Source organism: Myotis daubentonii, chromosome 2 (genome assembly GCF_963259705.1).
Source record: "Myotis daubentonii chromosome 2, mMyoDau2.1, whole genome shotgun sequence".
In the NCBI taxonomy this organism is placed as follows: domain Eukaryota; kingdom Metazoa; phylum Chordata; class Mammalia; order Chiroptera; family Vespertilionidae; genus Myotis; species Myotis daubentonii.
In genome coordinates this window covers 23,117,384-23,138,385 of record NC_081841.1, presented here as the reverse complement: position 1 = coordinate 23,138,385, position 21,002 = coordinate 23,117,384, and the positions used below count along the sequence as shown (strand labels likewise).

General features: G+C 43.6%; 1 protein-coding gene across 6 annotated transcripts in view; it reads right to left on the bottom strand.

Moving 5' to 3' along the window:
• Nucleotides 1–18,371, bottom strand: part of RIMKLB (ribosomal modification protein rimK like family member B) — a 37,109-nt gene extending 18,738 nt beyond the window's left edge. For 3 of the 6 annotated variants that reach the window (XR_009451148.1, XR_009451149.1, XR_009451151.1), the window contains exons 1-2: nt 17,974–18,344; nt 1,818–2,049 (exon numbers count right to left, since the gene is read on the bottom strand). Coding sequence is in view for 2 of the 6 variants with exons in the window: in XM_059682149.1 (XP_059538132.1) it covers nt 1,818–1,992 (175 nt within the window). In the remaining 4 variants the exon portion in view is untranslated. Of the gene's footprint in view, nt 1–1,817; nt 2,050–17,973 lie in introns of all 6 variants that reach the window. The other 3 variants (XR_009451150.1, XM_059682149.1, XM_059682148.1) reach the window with 3 other exon arrangements.
• Between the last annotated feature and the right edge of the window lie 2,631 nt (nt 18,372–21,002).

Below are 21,002 nucleotides of genomic sequence, written 5' to 3'. Positions count from 1 at the left end.
CTCACAGCTGGGCCTCACCTGGGCACTTCCTAGCCCAATACAAATAGCAGCCATCTGTAGATCTCTCTGTAGCTCATATCCAGTGGCTCCAGGCAGTGGCTGATTTTTCACCTCCCTGGAGACCCGAGCCAGGGCATCTGGTGGACAGCTTCAGACCATACCAGATTACAACTCTATGCATCCACAAGTGACACACTCAAGAGGTAGACTCTAAGCAAGTCCTGCTCCATAGGGGTGTCTCCTCCACTGTAGATGCAGCTGGTCCTCACAGCCAATTGGCCTGGAGGCCAATTCCTCCCAGTGACACCAATCAAGGCTCAACTACAACAAAACTTTGCAGCACACAGCCCACACAGAGGCGCACCTAGAGTGCCCAACTCGGGTGACTGGGGAGGCTTAGCCACTAGGCTCTAAAGGACATCTATTAATTACACAAGGCCACTCTACCAATTCCAGGCAACATACTAGTAACAGCTCTGCCTAATACATAGAAACAAACACAGGGAAGCAGTCAAAATGCGGAGACAAAAAAAACATGTTACAAATGAAAGAAATGGAAAAAAGCAAACTACTGGATACAGAGTTCAAAACAATGGTTATAAGGTTACTCAAGGATCTTAATGAGAGCTTCAAGGGACTTAATAAGAGCTTCAAGGGACTTGGTGAGAATTTCAAGGATGAGAATGTCAAAGACAAAAAAAAGACCAGTCAGAAATTAAGCATACACTAACTGAAATAAAGAATAATTTACAGGGATTCAACAGTAGAGTAGAGGATTCCAAGAATCAAATCAAGGATTTGGAATATGAGGAAGCAAAAACACCCAATCAGAAGAGCAAAAAGAAAAATATGAATATAGTGTAAGGAGCCCTTGGGACACACAATGTCAAGCATACCATAATTTGCATTATGGGGGCGCCAGAAGGAGAAGAGGGAGTGCAACATATTGAAAACCTATTTGAAGAAATAATGACAAAAAGCTTCCCCTACCTGGTGAAATAACAGACTTACTAGTATAAGTCCAGGAAGCACAGAGAGTCCCAAACAAGAGGAACCCAAAGAGGCCCATACCAAGACACATCATAATTAAAATGCCAAGGGTTAAAGACAAAGAGAGAATCTTAAAAGCAGCAAGAGAAGAGCAGTTAGTTACCTAAAGGGAGCACCCATGCAACTGTCAGCTTATTTCTCAACACAAACTTTGCAGGCCAGAAGGGAGTGGCAAGAAATATTCAAAATGATGAATAGCAAGGACCTGCAATCAAGATTACTCTACCCAGCAAAGCTATCATTTTGAATGGAAGGTCAGATAAAGAGCTTCACAAACAAGAAAAAGCTAAAGGAGTTCATTACCACCAAACCAGTATGCTCAGTCCCCAGTGGGAGCCCTGCAGGAGTCAGCCTATTGATGATGGTCCTCTCTCACTGATATTTCTCTCTATCCCTCTCTCTTCCCCCTCTCTAAAAACCAATAAAAATATTAAATAAAAAGTGAATCACACATGGATTTTTAATTTACTACAAGGACACCCCCCCCCCCATGGATTATAAGGTATTTTAAAACTAAAAGTCAGTAATAACAGAAGGAAACTAGTAGGTTATCTTTAATTTCCCTCCCAACTATTTTCCTAAATAATACAATAAGGGATTTAATAAATACTGGTGTTTCCATTTCTTCCAGAACATATGCTAGAGTCAAGATTAGGTAATACTTAGTATGCGAAGGCTCTTAAATATGCCTCTGTCATAATTATTCCTGAAACATGCAGTGTCACCATATTCCAAGTAAAAATCTACAAAATTACTTAAAGACTTACCCAGGTTTCCTTGCTCGATTGTCAGCACTACCTCATCCATCACCACGGCCCTAAAGTCCAGTTCCTCCTCACAACATTTGGCCTTTAATGCTCGTAAGATCTCTTTTTGTGGATAGTCTTCCCTGATTCGACGATCTGTCAAAAACCACAACTTGGCAGCCACGGAGCTACACATCTTGACCTGCTTATTCTTCCTTTTCCTGGATTATTTCTTCCTGGATGTAAACTCTTTCTAGATGGAAGAGAAAATAAACATACAAATCAAGAAGTCTACTTAATTTCTGGCTTTCAGCCAATAAATGCTGTGATTCATACTAACTACACAAGCAGGTTAATAGGGTAATATGACTTTTCCCCTTTCATTCAAATTAAAAATATTTGTACCACTAGAAATATGGAAACTGATAACCTCCCCTGAAATAAGATTTCTCCATTTCCCACTGGGGAAGCTAGCACTGTAGTTATATAATTACAACAGGTCACTTATCAGAAACTTTCAATGCCATCCCCTATCCTAATAAAAGAGTAATATGCAAATTAACCATCACTCCATGACAAAGATGGTGGCGCCCATAGTGGCGGGGGCTGGGGGGGCGGACAGGCGTGTGGAGGGAGGGGTGTCTGGCGTCATTGCAGGCCGGCTGAGGGACTGCCCCCCCCCCCGGGCATGAATTTCATGCACCAGGCCTCTAATATTATATATTGTTTAGGACAGTGGTCAGCAAATTCATTAGTCAACAGAGCCAAATATCAACAGTACAATTGAAATTTCTTTTGAGGGCCAAATTTTTTAAACTTAAACTATATAGGTAGGTACATTATTAACTTAATTAGGTTACTTCTAAGGCTTAGGAAGAGCCAGTCTCAAGGGGCCAAAGAGCTGCATGTGGCTCGCGAGCCGCAGTTTGCCAACCATGGGTCCAGGATATACTCTGATCACCTACTGATTTATCCCCTCCCCCGAAATGCAAGTCCCTTCTTGATACAAAATAGAGACTGCAATTATCAATAATATATTCCCATAGCTCTCCCATCACTGTAAGTTCCTGTCATATATATTCATGTATCTGTAGTTTATTGAATTTTCTTTCCTTATTTGGTTATATGTATATTTTATTATAAACATTTTTATAGACATTTTAAAAAATGAGATAGTAGCACCAACATTGCTGGATGAGCATCAACACTGAAGTAATTTTACACAGCAACTTTAATCGACTAATTTGAGAATGTAGGAAAAAAAACTTTAAAAAACAAAATAAATGCCAAAGTCCATTCACTAAAATTTGTTTATTTCAATCAGGAAGCATGCTTTTACTCAGTGTTTTTATTCTTTCTTTAAATAGAATTCTTAAAAGTAAACACAGCTTGTTTACTAGAACAAAAAAAAAGGACTTCTTCTGCAAGTAGAGTTTTGCTTCTCAGAGTTTATATCATGAGCAAGACAGCAGTTGAAAATCATTTTCTGAGAAATGAAAACTTGTAAGCTTTACTAACAAACATAACAAAAGAAAACTTTCTTTTCCAGTACTATTCCAGATGATAGGCAAACCTAACACAGAAGGAAAGAACAAGGGCAAGGATTAGAGGCAACAATGGCCATACAAATGGATGGCCTCCAGCATTCCCGCAGCTGAAACTGGTTCCTCACGCACCATTCACACCCTCTCCAGGGTCTCAGCCAGAAGGGCCTGCTCCACAGATGCGCACATGATTAAGACCAGAGATGCGCACATGATTAAGACCAGAACATGGTGGGAAAGACAGAGACAGACACACACACACACACACACACACACACACACACACACACACACACACACACACCCCTTGACCTGCCATGCCTGCCCCATGACCTATGGCCTCAAAGGCATCAGTCACTGGAAAGCAGGGAAGAAATAATGTGGGAGATACACAGAAGAGAGAGGGCTTGTAGCTATGGAAACACAAGGGAGGGAGGAGCTCTCAGCTGTGGTGACACATCAGGCCAAGACCCAAGTAACCAGCAAAGAGGATGCCTCACGCCGAGCCTCTTGGCTCGCTGTACCCTTTTTCCATAGCTGTGATCAAGAACATACCCACTAGGGTCCTAGGTAAGATATGGTAATAACTCAACTTGCACACTGGGAAGACAGGATGTGGCCTTACAGAGCCTTCCAGGCCACTAGGAAGGGTCTCACTCAGGAGAAAAAGACCCACAAAAGTCACACCAGAGTACCCAATATAGAGATCCCAGTTGCCCTTGAGAGATAAACTATAAGAATGCTCTTAAAAAGTTTATATTGGCGGGGGGGGCTGGAGGGAGGTTGGGGGTTAATGGGGGGGGGGGGGATGAGGACACATTTGTAATACCTTAACTAATAATAATAATAAAAAAAGAAAACGTAAAAAAAAAAAAAGTTTGTATTGGGTAGTTTTAGAAACACCCTGTCCTTGACTTCCAAAACTCCAAAGCTATGTCTGTGCCTCCCCTGACATTTAGTTCTTGAACATCATCTGTTCACCAATGGTTGAATTTCATTGTATAAACTGCACAGCCATTATAGCCCCAAGAGAAATCAGGATGAGATGTTACAGCCACGGGCAACTGGAAAGCAGGAACATTCTGCCGATACTTACATGTCAGCTCTCAGAAAATGCCCAGGCTGCAACAGTAACACCCATGGTATTTTCAGTGATTCTAGTCATACAATAAAAGCACTCCAAGACTGCAACCTCACACTGCTGTGCAGCAATCCCGACAGATGATGCACATGAGCATCCCATCTTGTCTGACTTCATGGCCACATAAGGTTTGGGTGTTTCTATACTGGTATGCAACAAACAACTGCAGGTCCAGATTAGGCTCTCTATCTCCTTTCATTTTCTTTTTTAAAAAAATATATTTTTATTGATTTCAGAGAGGAAGTGAGAGGGGGAGAGATAGAGAAACATCAATGATGAGACAGAAGCATCATTGTTCAGCTGCCTCCTGCACGCCCCCTACTGGGGGGTCAAGCCCACAATCCAAGCATGTGTGAAGTATGGTAGCAACCATCTCAGGTAGAAATTATAGTTTAACTTTAACCCTGCTGTTTGGCTTATGTACCTATTTGCTTTAACAATGGACAAATTATTTTGATTTTCTGAATTATATAAATCATCCCATTCGATTAAATGCCTTATTGATTGTAATGTGAATACCCCATGGGTTGTGGTCATACTGGTCTTAGAAAGCACATTTTTCCTTCACCTGGGAAGGACAGCACAATTATCCCAAGGTCAGAGGGCTCTAGACCCAAAACTGTAATTTAGATAACATGCCTAAGTTTAACCCAAGTTACCCAAGGGCTCTAGATAATGTATTTCTGTCAATTCAGTGACTCCGAGACCCAAATCTATAATTAACATGCTTAATTCTGCCTCTGTAAATTGTTTTTGCGAGCCAGGTTCCTCATTCCAAACCCTGGGATGTAATCAATACCTTTGTGATTTTTTGCTTATATAACCCTGGAGCTGCAACCATCTTGTTACTATGAGATTTGGGAAATGACCCCTCATAGTCCCGGATTGCAATAAATGTGACTCTTTAATTCAACTTCTTGAGGCGTCCTTCTGTGTTTCGCGGGGTACGTTACAACAGTGCCCTTGCCCGGAATCGAACCCAGAACCTTCCAGTCCACAGTCCAATGCTCTCTCCACTGAGTCAAACCAGCTAGGCTTTCATTTTCTTTTTAATGGGCTCAAAGTCTCTTGATCCTAGGGTTCAAACAAAGAAAATGATGTTCCCTCCCTGTCTTTGAGAAGTGAAGCAAAGCTGAAGGTATCATTTCACTTGCTACAACGGGAATACATCCTTTCAGAAGGGATGCCTGCACCCCAGAATCTGGAACTGAAAGGATGCTCTCTCCCTACAGAAGGAAACTCTGTGAAAGAAGTAGAGGCTGCATTGAAGAGGTCTGACATCAGTGTCAACGGCTGTGGTTTCTCAAAGCCTGCCTAAATGGTAGGCGAAAATGGCAGGAACTGGGAACTGAGGTATCTTTGGTCATGTGGAATACATTTTCTTTATCAGCTTCAAAAGATGCTTGCGTTATACCTTAATTTTCATGTAAAGATTCGTAGAGGTATGCAACAGTGTGTTCCAACTCTCTATTTCTGTACACCAAGTAGATGACATCCTCAGTCTGTACAGGACACAACTACTACTTAACAACCTTCGGCTTGCTAATTATTGTTTCATTGGTACTGGTATCTTTAAGTGACACCTGTCCAGATTTTTTAATCCACTATAATTTTAGTGATCTCCTGAGACCAGTTTATTGGCAGGAAATGAAAGGGAACAACCTCTCCTCCACCCAATGGCCCACTCCTGTTTCCAGAGGATGAGAGGCTGGCCATCCTTGGCGCTCAGGGCTGCTGCTGAGGAGGCTGCTTGCCTTTTTAAGACTATTCCACTGTGATTCACACCTAACCAGACCCAAAATATTCTCAGGTGAAACTCTCCAGCCCCAACAGCAGAGGCTCATCATCCCAACCCCCACCCCCACCCCCATGGCCTGGCAACAATGCCTTCCTGTGGCCCAGAAAGAGACCAATAGGTGGCACCTCCTCTGATGGCCTTCTCCCCCTGACCCAGCGGTTCTCAACCTGTGGGTCACGACCCCTTTGGGGGTCGAACGACCCTTTCACAGGGGTCGCCAAAGACCATCCTGCATATCAGATATTTACATTACATTCATTACAGTAGCAACATTACAGTTATGAAGTAGCAACGAAAATAATTTTATGGTTGGGGGTCACAACATGAGGAACTGTTTTAAAGGGCCAGAAGGTTGAGAACCACTGCCCTAACCATTATTTTAAAACATCTACTTTTCTATTTTTCCCATCCACTACCATCAAGGAAAAAGAAAACACAAAAAAGCTTGTAAGAAGTGAAAAGCAGATTCTGCCATGTGAAGATACAACGAGAAACTGACAGTCTGCAACCTGGAAGAGGATTCTGGCCAAAATCTGACCAGGCTGGCACCATGATCTTGGACTTCCAGATTTGAGAACTGTGTGAAAATAATTACTGTTGTTTATATGCAAAAAAAAAAAAAAAAAAAGAATAAGTCAAAAGCATAACAGTGAACAGTCCAGAAGCCCAAATCTATACACACAAAAAATTATAGTCCCAAGTCTTTTTTTAAAAAAAGTTCAAATTATATCCACTATTTTTAAACACAGAAAAGAGTCTATAAAATAAAGTGGGTGTTTTTTTTTCCCTCTGACATTTAAAGGAGTAAGTTTAGTGACCCAATAAGATATCTCTAAGAGTTTACTCTCCAACATTTGCAAATGTTCATATATATACACAAGAATATAATCTCTCCTCTTAGAATATAAACTCGGATGAAATAGTTTCCATACTCTATTTCTTTATTTCTCTCAGAGTATCAAGAAAAACAATGTATATATCAATAGCAAATAAATGCTACTAATAAACTGCTAAAAGAGTTTTGAAATAAAAAGAAATTCAAAAAGAATTTACTTTTATATTAGAGCCAGTATTCCCATGTAAACTTCTGATGGGCACACCGTTTTTAACAAATCACTGTCATCTTCAAACAGTCTAGACCAGTGGTCGGCAAATTGCAGCTCGGCAAACCGCGGCTTCCAAGCCACATGCGGCTCTTTGGCCCCTTGAGTGTGGCTCTTCCACAAAATACCGGCTCTTCCACAAAATATCGATTTCTGCGCATGGGCCACGAAGTTTCAATCACACTGTACGTGCGTGCCTGCACGTGGTATTTTGTGGAAGAGCCACACTCAAGGGGCCAAAGAGCCGCAAGTGGCTCGCGAGCCGCGGTATGCCAACCACAAGTCTAGACAAAGCTAATTAACAGAGAATCATAAATAAAGCGGTTGATTCATTTTTCTTGTGAGGTCCCTTCCCAATGGTAATTATTCTGGGAGGAAAAAAGCAAAATCACAATCTATCATTTGAACACATTAAGGCATCGCTTACCATTATTAGGAAAATTCTTTATTCTAGATAAGACATAGTATATAAACCCAGAATCAAAAGACTAAGAGTAAAATTAGAGAAGAAAAAAATGAATTCTAATATACAAACTAAAATTTACTCCATTTGGCAATTACTACAGATGTGCTTTCAATGACATCATTCTGTCTTGGATTTGAAATTGGATCAGGTTATAGAGAAAAATAACAAATACTAGTATGTGTATCTTGAGTTGCAGGCACTTCTTCATAGTCTCTTTTTCTGTGACCCTTTTTTCCTCTCAGCTCTACTTTTGCAACCCTCTCTGGGCTTCTTAAACTCTTCTCTCCTTTCTCTAGAAATGTCATCCTCAGCCAGGTTTCAACTATTACCACTGAAACTCAAATATATCATTGACCTATTAAATCTCTCTCCAACCAGGCAATGGTGTGCAATTATTTGGTCAAACACTACTCTACATGTTGCTGTCAAGGTATTTTGTAAATGTGATTAACATCTACAATCAGCTGACTTTGAGTAAAGGAGATTACAATCATGATGTGGGTAGGTCTCATCCAACCAGAGGAAGGGCTAAAAAGAGAAACTGAGATTTCCCAGAGAAACTGCGTCAAGACTACAACCATCCTGTTTACAGCCCCACAGATTGTGAATTGGCCAGTTCCACAATCACATGAGCCAGTTCCTTAAAATTAATATCTCTCTCTCTCTCCCTCTCTATTTTTATCTGTCATGTTATTTAATAAAATAGTACCTTTTAATGCCAACTTTGTGATGTCCCAGGTTTTAACCAAAGAGCTGTTGTTTATCAAGGCTTTTTCTCTCAATGAGTTTTAATGTCCCCAATTCTTTCAATCTGCCTCAAATAAAAAACAATTTGGAATATATATATAAAACGTTACCAGCTTGCTCAACCAGTGTGGCACAGTGGTTGAACATCGCCCTATAAACCAGGAGGTCACGGTTCAATTCCGGGTCAGGGTACATGCACGAGTTGAGTCCCGTCCCTCCCCTCCCCTCCCCTCCCCTCCCCTCCCCTCCCCTCCCTTCCCCTCCCCTCCCCTCCCCTCCCTCCAACAGACCATCAGAAGTAGATCTGAATTGCTCATAGAAATGAGAAAGAATGGAAATAAAAACACAAATGCAAAAAAATATAAATGGAACTCCCATTTGACCCAGTAATCCCACTTCTAGGAATATATCCCAAGAAATCAGAAACACCAATCAGAATGAATATATGCACCCCTATGTTCATAGCAGCACTATTTACAAATAGCTAAGATTTGGAAACTGCCTAAGTGCCCATCAGCAGATGAGTGGATTAAAAACTGGTACTTCCACACAATGGAATACTAGGCTGCTGTAAAAAAGAACTCTTACCATTTGTAACAGCATTGATGGACCTGGAGAGGATTATGCTAAGCAAAATAAGCCAGTCAGAGAAAGATAAATTATACATGATCTCATTCATTTGTGGAATATAATGAACAACATAAATTGATAAACAAAAACAGATCCAAAGACACAGAAACATCGAACACACCATCAAACCTCAGAGGGAAGGTGGGGGTGGGGTGGTGGGGGCGGTAAGAGATCAACCAAAGGAGTTGTATGCATGCATAAAAGTATAACCAATGGACACAGACAGTAGAGGGATGAGGGCCTGTGCTGGGGTGTGGAAGTGGGCAGGGAGAGGTCAATGGGGGAAAAAGGAAACATATATAATACTTTCAACAATAAAGAATTTTAAAAAAAAAAGGATGGGGAAAAGGAGAACCACCCTGTTTGGGGAGGGGGATGGGTTTTTTTTTTTAAGATATTAAAGGTACAGAAAATAAATAAATAAGATGAAAAGCTCAGAAGAGTCTCAGAAATACCTACCAAATAGTGTTAGTCCAGTTACCCCATTACTCACTAATAATGTTCATCAATAAATGATCACAAAAGAATGTCTGCTTGAAACTAGGTATTTTCTACTAGTATATAATAGCATTCTTTAGCTAAGATGCCACTTACCCTATTTAATAAAAAGCTAATATGCAAATCGACCGAATGGCGGAATGACCAGTTGCTATGATGCGCACTGACCACCAGGGGGCAGACACTCAACACAGGAGCTGCCCCCTGATGGTCAGTGTGCTCCCACAGGGGGAGTGCCACTCAGCCAGAAGCCAGGCTCACAGCTGGCTAGAGCAGTGACGGTGGCAGTAGCCTCTCCCACCTCCACAGCAGCCTAAGCCATCAGTCGGACATACCCCAAGGGCTCCTGGACTGAGAGAAGGCGCAGGCCAGGCTGAGGAAAACCACCCCCCACCTCAACAGTGTACAAATTTCATGCACTGGGCCTCTAGTTATAAAATAATATCACTGGTTATGTGTTCTGAGTTCATAAAATGTCATATTCTTTACTACCTTAACTTGAAGGTAGACTGAAATGCTGTGAAAGTAGGACAGGAGACTAGATATTAATCAAAATTGACTTTACCAGTGACAGAAAAGATATGACAGTCCCCATGATACCCCCCTTATACTCGAAAGAGTATTATCTCAAAAAGAGAACATCTAATTTCCCAAAATTTATGACACATTCTCTCATATTTCTCCTTCTTATAGCACTTTCACCCACGTATACATGATTATGAATTAAAAAAATGGGAGGATAGCTCCGGCTGCAGGGCTCCCGGATGCCCCAACTGAGGCTGACGCCGCCAGGATCGTGGCAGTAGGGAGACTTCGCTGTCCTCTTTCTTATTTATCTCCTTAAATTATGTTGTCCCTGTCTTAATTTTTTTAATAAAGCTGTTGGTCTAATGCAAAAAAAAAAAAAAAAATGGGAGGATAATAATTTTCCTAACTAAACTCAAGATGGTTCTTTATCAGATGATTAAAGAAAAATAATCGTAAAACCTGAATGTTTACACAGAAACAAAAAAAGCACTGAAGGTACAGAAGGCAACACTTTGAACAATGTATATAAGTACCTATAAATTCCCTTTCTTCATACAAAAAAAAATATGTGCAGGACAAAGGCAAAACAATGCATACAGATAAGGTTGAATAGTCTCCATTTATGGCTCACAAAATACCTTCCACATATATTTCTCATTTAATCTCACATAAATGCTGTGAGGCATACAGACATATCCTGTCCCATTTAAAAAAAAAAAAAAACTGGCCTGTCTACGATATCATAATAGGAGAGGCAGGACAGAGTCAGGTTTTCTGGTCTCTTTGTACTCTTTTCCACTATACCTAAAGATATCATAGGGAGTTTAGATAAGAAAATAAATCGACATTTTGAGTGAGTATATGTTCATACTCACCAGTCATACTGCGTGCATTAGGCAGTTTACTTGTATCTTCTCATTTAATTCTCACAATCATCCCTTTGACACTTCATTGTCTTCACTTGGCAAGTGAAGCTATTCTAGCGGAGATGTTAGTTAAGGTGTCTAAATTCACACAACTAGAAAGTGGTAGAACCCAGAATGCTTCAAATTTCATATACTCTATGGCAGAGATTCCCACTTGCTTCCATTTTCTACTTTCCTTCGTAATAAGATATCTGATATGAAGCTGCGTACAATGCCATGTAACTAACGACTGTATTCCGTAGGCTTTCCTGAAAGTAGATGTGGTCAGATTAGCTACATCTTCACCTATGTATACATGATTATGATTAAACAAAAAGGAGAGCTAAGAGAAAAATACTGCACTTAAGCTTCCAGAAAGCCTACTTAAGAGGAGTGCTCTTCCTTGGTCCTTGCTCCATCCTGCTACCCGGAATGTGGATGTTATGGCTACGAACCTAACAATCATCTGGACCATGAGGACAGGAGTCAACCTTGGAAAAGCACAACATGTTAGAAGAGCCTGAATCCCTAACAACTGTGTATGTCATGGCCTTGCACTGACTGACTACTTACTCTTTTGCATGAGAAATAAACTGCTATCCCCCTATTTATGTCATTGATCTTTGGGGATTCTTTATTATAGGCCACTAAACCTTACCTTAACAAATATACTCTACCATACCTTGCTCAAAAGCTAAAGAAAATTATTACCTTGACATCAAAAGCTTGTGTATGTCAGCAAGCAGTGGTACTTTTCTAAGTGGAACTTGCTTTTTACACTTAAGATCATTTTACATTTGATCATTTTGTTTTTTTAATATATTTTTATTGATTTCAGAGAGGAAGGGAGAGGGAGAGAGAGAAACATCAATGATGAGAGAGAATCATTGATCGCTGCCTCCTGCATGCCCTTCACTGGGGATTGAGCCCACAACCCGGCATGTGCACTGACTGGGAATCGAAACCTGACCTCTGGTTCATAGGTCAACGTTCAACCACTGAGTCATGCCGGATGGGCTCATTTTACTTTTATACTCCTTTTCACAACATTCCTAGAAGTATTTCTATACTTCTCCCCTCTCCGCCCCAAAAAAGTATTCAAAGTCAAAAAGTAGTTGTAAACATATAAAACTAAGTATTCAATTAAGTAATACCTTCAATTAATATCAGAGTGCCCAGGCAGGGGAGGGTGGGAGGTAAGAGATCAACCAAAGGATTTGTATGCATGCATATAAGCATAACCAATGGACACTGACAGTAGAGGGGTGTGGGCATGTGCTGGGGGGTGGGAGTGGCCAGGGAGAGGTCAATGGGGGAAAAAGGATACATATTTAATACTTTAAACAATAAAGAATTTAAATTTAAAAAAAAAACACATTTCAGTGCTTACAATGCACTGTATCTAAAAATACCATGGTAAACAAAACAGAAACAGACCCAGCTCTCACAAAGCTAAAAATTATCTGATGTTACATCATGAGAAAGAAAAAATGCTCAACATCACTGAACATTAGGAAAATGCAAATCAAAATGATGAAACTACTTCACAATAGTAGGATGGCCACTATCAAAAAACAAAACAAAACAGAAAATAAGTATTGGGAAGGATATGGAGAAACTGGAAGCCTTGCAAAAAGTCCGTGGGAATGCAATAAAATGGTGCAGCTGCTATAGCAAACAGTACGGCAGTGTCTCAAAAAATTAAAAATAGAATTACCATATGATCCAGCAAATCCACTTTTAGGTATATACACAAAAGAACTGAAAGCAGAGTCTCAAAGAGGTATCTGTACACACATGTTCATAGTAGCATTATTCACAACAGCTAAAAGGTGAAAGCAACCCAGGTGTCCATCAATAGATGAATAAATAAGCAAAATGCAATATATACTTACTATGCCTTAAAAAGAAGTTAAGTTCTGATACATGCTACAGCATGATGAACCCTGAGGACATTATGATCTGGTATCTAACATAGTCAAATTCAGAGACAAAAAGTAGGGGCTGGGGGTTTGGGGGGAATAAGGAACTAATGTTTTTTCAGTTTTGCAAAGAAAAGAGTTCCAGAGATGGATATGGTGATGGTTGCACAACAATACAAATGTACTTAACCACTAACCTGTGAACTTTAAAAACTGTTAAGATGTTAAATTTTATCTTGTGTGTATTTTACCATAATAAAAGGAAAATTGGAAAAGAAAATAAAAATGATATAAGCACATTAACAAGCAGATTTTCACAAAGGGTGAGAAAAGTATTACTTAATTACCTGTACCTTAGTTACTAAAATTCCCAAAACAGTCTGTGGTATATAAAATATGTTAAACTTAAAAAAAAAAAAGTAGTTTTCTCTGGAATGCAAATAAAATTTATAATGATTTCACTTAACAGAGGAATGTTTTATCAAAGTATCTCTGGAACATGGCACAAGATTTGAAAAACATTCCTGAGACACAATGCAGTGTAGCTTCAAGTTCATTACATTTGACATGTTACATGTTGGGCCAAATTTTCTTTGAACATTTGGACATTACTTTGAAAAAGGAGTTGGAAAGCTATGAATATATTCAAGCTGAAGGCTTTCCAGATATGGCTAATAACTGATAACTCCAAAGCATCAGGGAATTCCAAAATTGCTTTTTGGGCAAATCTGCATGAAGTTTTAACATGTAGCTTTCAAGACTTATCCAACATAGAACAGCAAGTCAATAACAGAGAACTGGTCTCATCTTATATAGCAAATTCATATTCCATTTTGGAGATCTTATTACTAAGAACATGAAGCCAAGAGCAAATATCAGAAGGGGATAGGGGAGAGGGAGAATGAAATATGTAAGGGGCTGAATAGATTAAAGACATTTAAGTAAGGAGAAGGTTTGTTTGTTTGCCTGGTTCTGTGTTGCCACTTTCTAAATGAATCAGGCATATCAGTGTTTACACTTCAATTCACAAATTGGTACACATTTTACGTAAGAATGTAGTAGACTCCTCCAGACATTGCTGGGGGAACTGAATGACAGATGAAAAGTACAGGGATCATGAAACTGGACTGTAATCTCCATAAATACAGAATTTCTGTTTTATTCTCTGCTGTTATCCCCAGTGGGCAACACAGAACCTCATATACCAGGAGGTTAGAAGATATTTTAAAGCTGTTTGCTAAATTGAATTATGAAGGGATCTCAAAAAACCAGCGGTATTTTCAATATTAAATACCTTGCAAATATGTACCCCAACTGACATTTCTCAAAACAAAGAAATGCAAGCCTAATGCTACTTTCCATCATCATTATACAACTGAAATAATTAGCACTGTTAACAATTAAAGTTTGGGGAGGGGGGGCAATTTCAGTAAGAGTAAGAAAAAAGATATAAGCAGATGGGTTCCATGCAGACCCAGGCTCTAAGGAAGGAGAACTGCGGAGCTCTGTGGCTTTTGTCCTCCAAGCCAATTTTAAAAGGAAAAAAAACAAACAAACATTGAAAATAACACCGTGACATTGGTTCATTAGTTACTATGAAGCCAGAAAGTCATTACTTCTCTTTTGCAGACCTAACATGTTCACAGATGCATATGGCACATGAATCTAAAATACGTTATGTACAGATATTTTTGGAGGTACTTTAAGATTTCTTAACAACCCTTAATAAGACAAACAGGAAAATTCCCAAATAATGAAAGGCAACTGCCCCAACATCTGTATCTAATCTCCCCTATTCAACTTCTCTTGAAACAACTGTACATGCTAGGACAGCTAGCATTTAAAAATAATACTTTTTTTCATTGTTCCTATCACAATCTACTCACTCAGATTTTAAAATAATGTAACTATTAGCTTCTAAAGGCCCTTGTCTCATACACTTATAACTTAATCCCACCTTGTTGGGGTCCAACCCCAGCAGGTCCAGGGGTTCCGAAAGGTGTGGACAGAGTTGGCGAAGAAGGAATGACACGGAGGCTGCATTCAGTTGATCATCATAGCCAGGTTTCATCTTTATTGTCCTGTTACATCTGAATTTATACCAGTTGATTTTAATCCTATCCATTCTATTCCAAAGGTTAGGGCGTTTCTTATCTCCATCCCAAGGTTACTCTCTATTGTTCTATTAAGCTACAAGGGAGTAACTGAAGGAGATTATTCTAAATAAAGATTACGTAGCTTAAGCATGATTGTTCGTAGTTAAAGTGATTAATTGCCCGCCTGGCACTTAGTTAAGGGGTTTTATTCCCTCCCTAACTCCAGGGAAAAACCCCTACCTGGGGAAACAACCTTTCTCGGAGAGGTGACCTTGGTTAAAACACATAGCGGCAAGAAGGGGAGCAAACATATTAAGAACAGTATGCCATAGACGCCAGGTCCCTTGAAACATAAGCTGTGCTGATGTTTCTTCCCTGCAGCGACTGTGTCAAGCAGCAAGGGTGGACCGGCTTCCAGCACCACCTGCAGAGAATACTCTTTTTAAACAAACCTGCCATAAGTTCTCTACAAGTCTACATCAGTAAAGTAACCCGCAAAACAGCAAGCAACATGCAACAAAAACTCACCCTCCTTACTTTAGGTTTGGTTTTCTCTCACTCTTCACATGTTGTTCGTGGGTACAGAAGTTCTTCCTCCAGCCATTTTCACTCAGTTTAGGTCTCTACGCCTGCTCCCCAAGGGAACATGACAAAAGCTCCTTCCAGAAGTGGGGAGCAACTCACTCTGCTCCGTCCCCATCCATCCCCCTGGTGTTGGGCCTCTCAGCTCACAGGATGGGCAGAAGTTTTGAGAAATCAGTGTTACCCCAGTAGCAAATCCCAGGTGGATATACACTGAGCCAAGGAGGGCTTACGAGGTATTTTAAATGAGTTGGCTCATCCTGTGCCCCAACAAACTAATGCCTGAAGCTTCATTGGTATTCATTGGCCAAAGGGGGGGGGGGGGGCGAGTGTTCACTTTAGTATGTTTCCTCATGACACAGCTGAAAAGGGTAGAGAATTTCTAAGATGTTGCTGGTAATCTCCCTCTGGAGAGGAAAAAGGAACCGAATGAGAAGAGAAAAGGGGAAAAAAGGATAGCCTTGAGTTCACTGTCCCCTACCACCCCAGAGGCTATCATGTGGGGCTCCAAGGAAACATGAGAAAATCTGTTAAAGCTATCTCCAAGGACACTAAGAAAAGTGGAATTTTAGCTGGGAGCCCAAAGCCTGAAGGTTAGATATGCAGATCCTGGCCCGCTGCAGGGGGAAAGGTGGGAAGGAACAGCGGCTCCGGACCGAGGGGAGAACTGCATGTGACAAGGTGGGAAGGACCGGCGGCTCCGGACCGAGGGGAGAACTGCATGTGACTGTTCTCAGAATGGGACTGCCCCGCCCCCCCCCCTCCCGACCAGCAGACAGACCCCAGCACCTGGGGGGGTAAGCGAAGACAGAGGGGGGAAAAGGGAGACAGAAAATGATAAAAACATCAACAGCCACGTTGCCAAACTCACAACAAACCCTATGACATGAAAGAAGGAAATTAATAGCCATAACCTACATAGAAAACAATACACAAAAAGGTCACCTTAAAACAACACAGACCTCCTCCCCTTGGACACGCCAACCAAATCACAGCAACCATGAGGAAAAAATTTGACTATAACTTTAATTTTGGAAATTAGAGGTTTTCATGCTAAAAGCCTGGGAAATTTCAGACCGTGTTTTATTCCAAATGAGTATCTTGTCATGTCTTTATTTTGACCATGAATTGTTTAAGAAAAAAACAAACAAACAAAAAAAAAAACACAGGGAAAATTTACCCAATGTTGTAAAAGACTTAAAATGAGATTTAAACAGCATTTAAGTCTTAATGGCTACAGTTATTAAAAACACCCATAAATATTAGAAGAATGTCAAGCCCACACGCACACACAAAAAGAACTGCCTTCCCTACTAAGATGCCCATATACTTTCCGCACAGATTTACAGTTTCACCCAACTCCACAGAGATGTGGGCACAATCTCATAATCATGGGAAAATTAACAGCACCGAGTTTACACCCAAGTTACGTTCACCACGGTTAGCATAACCCCACGCACAGAAGAGAATCAACGTCCCGTCTCTATTCATAAATACAAACCTGCTAGCAGACGCAGGAAAGTGAATCTGAAATGACCCCGTTTTGGGCTTTTTTTTTTTTTTAAGGGATCAGGGGGAGGAAAGAATTGCATGACAGTAAAAAACAACAAAAAAACCACCCCAAAACACCAAAAAAAAACAACAACACCCAACAACCAAGCAACTATTTAGTCACCCCATTCCTACACGAGGGCTCCCGAAGAGGAGTGCCTGTCACACTCCCTAAAATCCACACGAAAGGAAGAACAGGGCACGAAGCACACGAGGCTGCAGGAGGAAGCCCCCACCCTCCTCCTCCTCCTCGGGTCCCGGCGCAGGAGTCCCCGGCGGAGGCAGGGGGCCCGGCGGCGGCGCGTCCCCGGGGCTACCACACCCCCTCGCCACGGGGGACCCACCCGAGGTCGCGCCTCGCACACAGCATCCCGGACCCCCGCCCAGCACCCCAACCCCGGCTCCACCCCGCTCCCCACGCCTCAGGCTCCGGATCCACCCCGGCCCCCAGCCACCCCGGGCCCCCCGCGGGCGCGCACGGCCCGGTCCCCTCCCCAGGCCGACCCGCCCGGGCCGACCCTCCCGCCCTCAGCTGGTCGCCGAGCCCATTCGGCCCAACTCGCCCACGGAGGCAGCCGGACGCGGGGCGGGCGCGCCTCCACCTCATCCCCGACCCCGACCCCGACCCCGGGAGAGGCAGGGGAGGGAAGCGCCGGGGCTGCTCACCTGGCTCGGCGGCTCCTCCCTGGATCCTGACCGGCGGAGCGGGGCTGGGCCTCTGAGGAGAAGCGCGGGCTGCCGGGCGGGATGAAGGTCCGAGGGGAAGGGGGAGGGGGTCGGGAGCCGCCTCTTTTCTCCGCCGCCGCCGCCGCGGCTCCCGCAGCCAGGCCGGGCGCCCTCGAGCACTCGCCCGCCCTCTCGCAGCCTCGCAGGTCGCGGCGGCTCGCCCTCACCCCCACTCCCACGCCCACGCGCTCCCGCCCGCCCGCCCCCACTCACTCACACTCACACACTCACACTCACACACACACACACACGCACTCACACCCAGCCGCTCCCCTCGCCCTCACTCGCCCGGCGTCCGCGCGCGCGCGGCCCCGCTCACTCGGCGCGCACGACGCCGGCGAGGCCGCCCCGCGCCGCCCCGGACCGCGGAGCCGCGCAGAGCCCCCCGCGCGCGCCCGGGCCCCGCCCTCCTGGCGCGGCTGCGCGGCGGCGCGGCTGGCGGCCGCGGGGCAGGAGGCCAGGCCGGCGGGCCGAACCCGCCTCCGCCGGCCTCACACCTGCGCCGGGACCCGCCCTCGGGGCTCCCGGTCCCCACGGGGCCGCCATCGCCGGCCTCTGGGGGATGTGGCGAGGCGAGGGGGCGCGCGCCCTGACCGGGAGCGCGCGCGCGAGAGCGGTTCGAGGACGCGCTTTCCCCACCCGCCCCAAACGGTCCTCACCGAGGAAGGGAAACGGGTGGGGGAGCGAGGTTTGTTCCCGGCTGGAAACCGCGAGATGAATCCCTTCCGTTGTACACCCTCCCCGCCTGGACGGTCCCTTCTCCGGCCGCGTTCATCCGCCCTGTGCACCCCAAGCCTCTCGGACGCAGGGTCCCCGCCTCCGCCTCCCCGCCCAACCTCCCGCTCATCCCCTCCGCCGGCCTCCGCCTGGAATCCAGAGGCAAAGATTTGGGGACAAAGATCGTCAATAGCCCTAATGTCCTTTGCCCTGGACGGAGCCAGGACAAGGCCTCTGCATATGGTGAGGCGAAGTTTTAACTACATCACCGTCTGTTCTCGGAGCTCGCACGAGGCACGGTTTACAGATGCAGGCAGGGTCATGTGGTACAGCCAGCTTAGACGCCTTGGGCAAATTAGCCACTTAACTTCCTCTGAGCCTCGAAAAGATGCGAGAATGAAGCGAGATAACCTATGTAAGAGCATTGTGTAAATTCTCAAACTATATGAACATAAAAGGAGGCTAAGAGTATGAATATGTTCAACTACATTACCACATTTCTGGGTCATACAGAATAAAATCAAAGGCAACCGAGGGCTGTCCTGCTTCGCAAGGGGATTCGTTTCCAAATAGCCCGTCGTCATTTATTACCGCCAGAGATCCCAGCTATAGAAAGAACGCCCTAGCCATGTTGCCTTCTTGCAGGTCACGTCTCCCTTCGCAGTCATCTTAGCCAATGCATTCTTCAGCGCTCCTTTCACGGTCGTTTGGGTCTGCTTTTTCTGATGATTTTCCTCGAGGGACCTCGGGTGAAACTTTTGGACTGCATCAGATGTCAAGTTCCACTTAACCTCTGTGATCTTCTGACGTAACTTCTCTGAATCTTAACCTGCTCAACTGCAAAAGTTCACTGTAAAAACACTTTATACAAATAGTTACCTGCTTCACTGAGTTGTTATAAGGGGTAAACGAGTTAGAGTATGTAGCACTTCCTGCCTGGCACAAAGCAAGCACTACTATGTGTTCACTGCTGCTATGTTATGCCATTGAGAGTAACCTAGGATGGTTAATGATTTGCACAAAGGACATGCTTAGAGGGGGGAATGTACAATGTACTACCTTCAGAAGAAAGTGGGGAAAGTAGACAAAACTAAATTGTTGCTATTTGCTTCCACCCTGATATTCAGTCTCCTGGAACATCAAGGCCAGCACCATATCTGAGATTACATCAACCTGGCTCACACTGTTTGCCCCACCCTGGTGATTCCCTGAGGCCCTGCCCCCACACAACTTGAGGGCTCACCCAAACTGTTTCCAGTGGCTTTTCCATACAAATGGCCTGACTTGGCTCATGCTTCAGATTCTCCTAAAATTCCTCAAACAAGAAGCATCTGGCCTCAACATGCCCCAAGCCTCTCATACCTCTCACTAAGTGGCTCCAGGCCGGGTACTAGCAACAGCCAGCTTGGGTTGACAGCTTGGGCACCTCCAAGCTTAGCACAATTAGCTGCCTTCTGCAGATCACTTTGTAGCTCATGATGGGTGGTCCCAGGCAGAACTCACGCAATGGCTGACCATGGCCTGCACCTCCCAGGAGGCCTTAGAGCCAGCACACCCAGTGGACAACTTCAGACCATGTCAAAGCATCATCACTAACCACATCCACAAGCAACACACTCACAGGGCGGGCTCAACAGGCACTGCTGAAGTCCATCTTGCTCTGTAGGGTGGGCCCCAGCACAATTGATCCTCCACAGAGGTCACAGCCAGTCCTTGCAGGTGATCCACCTGGGGGTAAATCCTTCCCATTGCCATGCCAACAGCAACCAAAGCTCAACTACAAGAGGAGGGTGTACACAGCTCACACAGGGCTGTAGGGGGTGCACCTTGAGTGCCCACGTGGGGTGATCAGGGAGGATGTGCCACTCGACCGCACAGGACACCTACTATATTAGGCCACTCCACCAAGCCTGGGAGACGTAACAGCTCTACCGAATACATAGGAAAGACACAAGGAAGCTGCCAAAATGAAGAGACAAAGAAACATGTTCTAAATGAAAAATAGAACAAAACTCCAGAAAAAGAACTAAACAAAATGGAGACAAGTAATCTACTAGCTACAGAGTTTAAAACCCTGGTTATAAGGATGCTCAATGAGCTTAGTGAGAACTTCAGAAACATAAAAAATAACCAGTCAGAAACGAAGGATACACTAACTGAAATGAAGAATTTACAGGAAATCAACAGTAGAGTAGATGAAGCTGAGAATCAAATCAGAAAAAAAAAAAAAAAAGTTAAGATAGTGTAAAGAG